Source organism: Cyphomyrmex costatus, unplaced genomic scaffold, assembly GCF_001594065.2.
Source record: "Cyphomyrmex costatus isolate MS0001 unplaced genomic scaffold, Ccosl1.0 scaffold28, whole genome shotgun sequence".
NCBI lineage: Eukaryota > Metazoa > Arthropoda > Insecta > Hymenoptera > Formicidae > Cyphomyrmex > Cyphomyrmex costatus.
In genome coordinates, this window is record NW_017276910.1 from 404589 (window position 1) to 408817 (window position 4229).

Sequence of the window (4229 nt, forward strand, 5' to 3'; positions counted from 1 at the left end):
TTTCCCATACTGTTCGCGTTTAACATGCACCTATAAAAAGATCTGCGACGTTCTGTCTCAGAAATAGTCGTAGTAAATGTTATAATTACAATTATAAATATATAATTCTATAAATTTTAAGTAAAGTATAATTATTACAAGTTTTTATAAAAATATATATAATTAACAACAGAAAATTTAGTTTTTCAATTATTAACATTTATTTGAAAAGAAAAAATGTCAACAACGGCTTGACACTTACGGAAGTTACGGTTGTAGATCTGTTTACGTTGTTTGCACTTTTGCATTCAACATTTTTCAAGAGATTTCAAGCAATGTGAACAGACCACGTCTTTATTACTTTTGAGGCAGAATATCGCATATCTTAATAGTTAGTAACATCTCGTTAAAATTGCGAGCGGCATAGGGGAAGAGGGAAGGCGGGAGCATCAATAGAAAAAACAGTTAAGTTGCAACTAAATTCGGCCATTGGTGATGTCCATATTAAAAATAAAAAATTATTACCAGCAATTTTTCTCGACACTCTTGAAACCAATCCAGTTGGTGCTAGAAGAGCGCACACAAATAAAAATATATAATTAATAATAAAGTGTATAATCAAAGCGTATAATAATGTGTATAGTACTATAATAATAATAATATTTATTAATCTAAATTCGTAGACCTTATAATACGAGGAAAATGAGAAACTATAATACAAAGCAAACGCAAGAGTGAAATGCACGCAGGTCAAAATTAAATTAAAAGAGATTGTAACGTCTCTAACGTCTCATAATATCCTCTATAGTGAAGCCGAGCTTGTGCGTAGTGCTCTTCGGCATTGGTAGAAGACCGCTCACCCGCTCTGCTATTTGTCTAACCTCTGATGACATGATCCTCGAGTCCGACGCCACCGAAGTCTCGATCCTGAGATCCTGCGGAACGTCCGCGTGCGTAAGAAGATGTGTCTTCAGGTTGCTCCTCTGATTGAAGCTCCGGCCGCATACCGTGCACTTGTGCGGTGACTCCTCCATATGCATGACTTTATGAACTGCTAGAGTCCTACTTTGGCAAAACCCTTTGCCGCACTCGTTGCATTTGAACGGCTTCTCCTTGCTGTGTATATATCTAAAATGCAAAACATTCGTCAGCCATGGCTCTACCCGAACTAGCGATCTCTTCTTTTATTATCTATTTTTTCATTAATAAATTATACGTCCACAGTCTACAGAACACGCAAACAGTAACAGTATATCAACGTTACAATATCCAACAATGTAACCGTTATATACAGTTGTATTATATTACAATTATATTGTTGAATAAAAAATTATAATATTAATGTAATATGATGTGTCTGGTGTTACACTGTTAGTTTATATTCTGCGGGACATATTCTGATAAAAAATAATTTGATAAATATTACAGTTATTTTTTTTATCTTGTAAATTGATCTCTTTTATGTTTGATATAATCTTTGCTTTCTTTTCAATAAATATCAACGCTTTCTTCTCCTTCCAACCGATATATGAATAATTATACTTGGCTCCTCCGTCATCAATAATAAATTAATGATAAAAGCGAATTGATGTTTCTTGTTTTTACAAGAATACGGTTGATATGAAGCATTGATAACGATAACTATATGATCGACATCGATGTTCTCGTGCGTAATTTTTGTAAGCAAAACACAAATGAAATTTTTTGCGTAAAATTTGTTTTTAAATTTTTAATGAAAATTTTACATACAATTACGTAGTTACCAAAATTACCGAAATCATATTGTAACTCTTATTAGAGAATGATGGATTACTATAATATATTATATTCTAAGCATCAATTGATGCTTAGATAATATGTGTTAATATATCTCTTGGCTTTGTTTTGGATTCCTGCGTAATCATACTGATTGTGAGGACAATTATGTATATAGTTAGAAAGATTTAAGAAAAATTTGAAGCGTTTTGTTCGAAATAAATATTTCCGAACATTATATACATACTACTACTAAAATATATAACTACTATTAATACTATAATATATACGTGTAGTGCTTTTTACATTATAAAAAATAACATTCCAATACTACACGTTATGATAATAATAATACTAATCGGTAGATGAGCCGCAGGCGAGTGTGCTAGTTTTATAAAAAATTATTTAATCTACTCTAACGGCGCTATATGGTGAAATAAATAAACTGAAAATTATATCAGTCTAGATAAACGAATCAGTACAATAAAGCTTTACGCTGACCCTCGAGGAATAATGATCGATTACGATAAAAAAATATTTCCCAATTATATTATTGCAGTTTTTGCAATACTCTGTGTACATAAAAATACGGTAAACACGAAAGTCACGTTATTTAGTGGAAAGTTCAAACTTTTAACTACCAATGTTTATTTATCAATAAAAGCAATTGCCATAAAATATTTTGTATCATGCTTTGTCTAACATCATATAAATTGATGTCGAGACACTATCGTGTCTCCTAATATTTTTTCTCCTGATACTGAATCTCCTAATACTGAAGGTCACAAAAAGGATCGTAAAAGATTTCACAAATATATTTAACGTGTCAAGGATAATATGTACGAAAAATTAAAGAATAGACGTTCAAATACAATAGACTAGCTAATTACTTGGAGGCATTCCAAGGAAAAACTTTCACATTTAATTTTTCAAGGATATTTCCACGAATAGTTAAAAATTTGTTTAAAAATACTTTTAAACAACAATGAGATTTATTTCTTCAGTGTATCCATTAATTATTGTATTATATTTTAATTATTGTGATAAGTCCTATAAATTTTGCATCATTTTAACTCGACGTACTCTTGTTTTAAAATTTTGTACTACAAATTTTGATATATTTTTACTTACTTTCAATTTAAATAATCATAGAAGAATCAGTTAAATTAAGATTAAAATTTGTATCCAAGTTCACTGTTGCAGCATTATTACCATAAAATTTAAGTCACCAAGTTATATTATTACCATTATCATATTAAAACCACACTGTTCTTTTTATTATCTTCTGGTTAGAAATTATTCTGCAACTTTCATTTCATATCATAAACGATATAATTTTGTGCCACGTAGACATATAACATATGTTTATCATTAACAGACTGTCAGAATCGAAGGGTGTACTTTCGAAGTGAATACTTACCGATGATCCCTCAGATGATCCTGCCTGCGGAAAGCCTTTCCACATATGTCACACGAATACGGTCGCTCGTCGGTGTGCGTCCTTTCATGAATCAGCAGGTTGTAGCTTTTGGTGAACTGTCGATTGCAGAACTTGCAGATGAATTGTTTCTTGGGCCTCTGACCCGTCGATCTACGAGCGAGAAACGACGGAGGTTGCGGCGGCGGCGGTACCGGAAACATGGTGCCCGGATGACCCTGATAGTACAGATAAGGACGTTGGGGGCAGCAACCCCTAAACGTTAACAGGGCCGCGTCTTTCAACCAGTTACTGATGAGGGTGGTCTGATAGTTGCTAGCACTGTGCGTTGGCTGAACATGTTGCGGATGGTGCTGCTGGATGTATCTGCCGTTGAGGAAGTTCGATTTGGCCCATTTCGAGGTTGAAAAAACTACATGTTGCTGCTGCTGTTGCTGCTGATGATGTTGCGGTGGATGTTGCTGCTGATGCTGATGCATCGATCTGTCGATCGTCGGCGGCGTTTGCGGTGGCGTCAGCGGCTCCGTTTTCGTCTCCATCTGTGTCCTCTCCGCACCCCCGAGCATCAGAAGGCAAAACAAAACCGATTGACGTGAAAATTAAGTGCGACCTTCACTTCAAGAATGATCGATCGTGGGCGATCGACGCCTCGTTCGCGAGACCCACATTCGTCTCGAATTGGGAACGAAAGCGTGCAGTGACGAAAGCGAGCGCAGTCGTGGAGCAGCGAGAGGGAGAGGAAGGGACTCCGGAAAAAAAAAGGAACAAGAAGATATTTACTCGAGAGTCGGCGCGATACTAAACGGCCGAGTATCGGCGCGACCGAGCCCAGAGAGGATCGCCGTTTACCTGGCGCCAACGACGACGACACGGTGGCTCCTCCTACCGTGTCTCGTACGCTGGATACGCCGGTTGGCGGCCCGACTTCCACAGGGGCGGAGCTTCCGGGTTGGGGTGACCCCGCGGGGCGTCGCGACGCTACCCATCCGTGGACAGCCGTGTTCTCCCGCCGCCGTCGTCGCCACGCGTCCACAAGACGCCGGAGGGGGATGGATGC

At 37.0% G+C, this 4229-nt stretch overlaps 1 protein-coding gene across 1 annotated transcript; it reads right to left on the minus strand.

Moving 5' to 3' along the window:
- Positions 1 to 761: 761 nt before the first annotated feature.
- On the minus strand, positions 762 to 3738 carry odd (odd skipped). Its single transcript, XM_018541221.1, has 2 exons — positions 3155 to 3738; positions 762 to 1107 (listed from the first exon to the last, which is right to left on the minus strand). The coding sequence occupies exons 1-2, from the start codon at positions 3736 to 3738 to the stop codon at positions 762 to 764; spliced, it is 930 nt and encodes a 309-aa protein (XP_018396723.1).
- Positions 3739 to 4229: the final 491 nt, after the last annotated feature.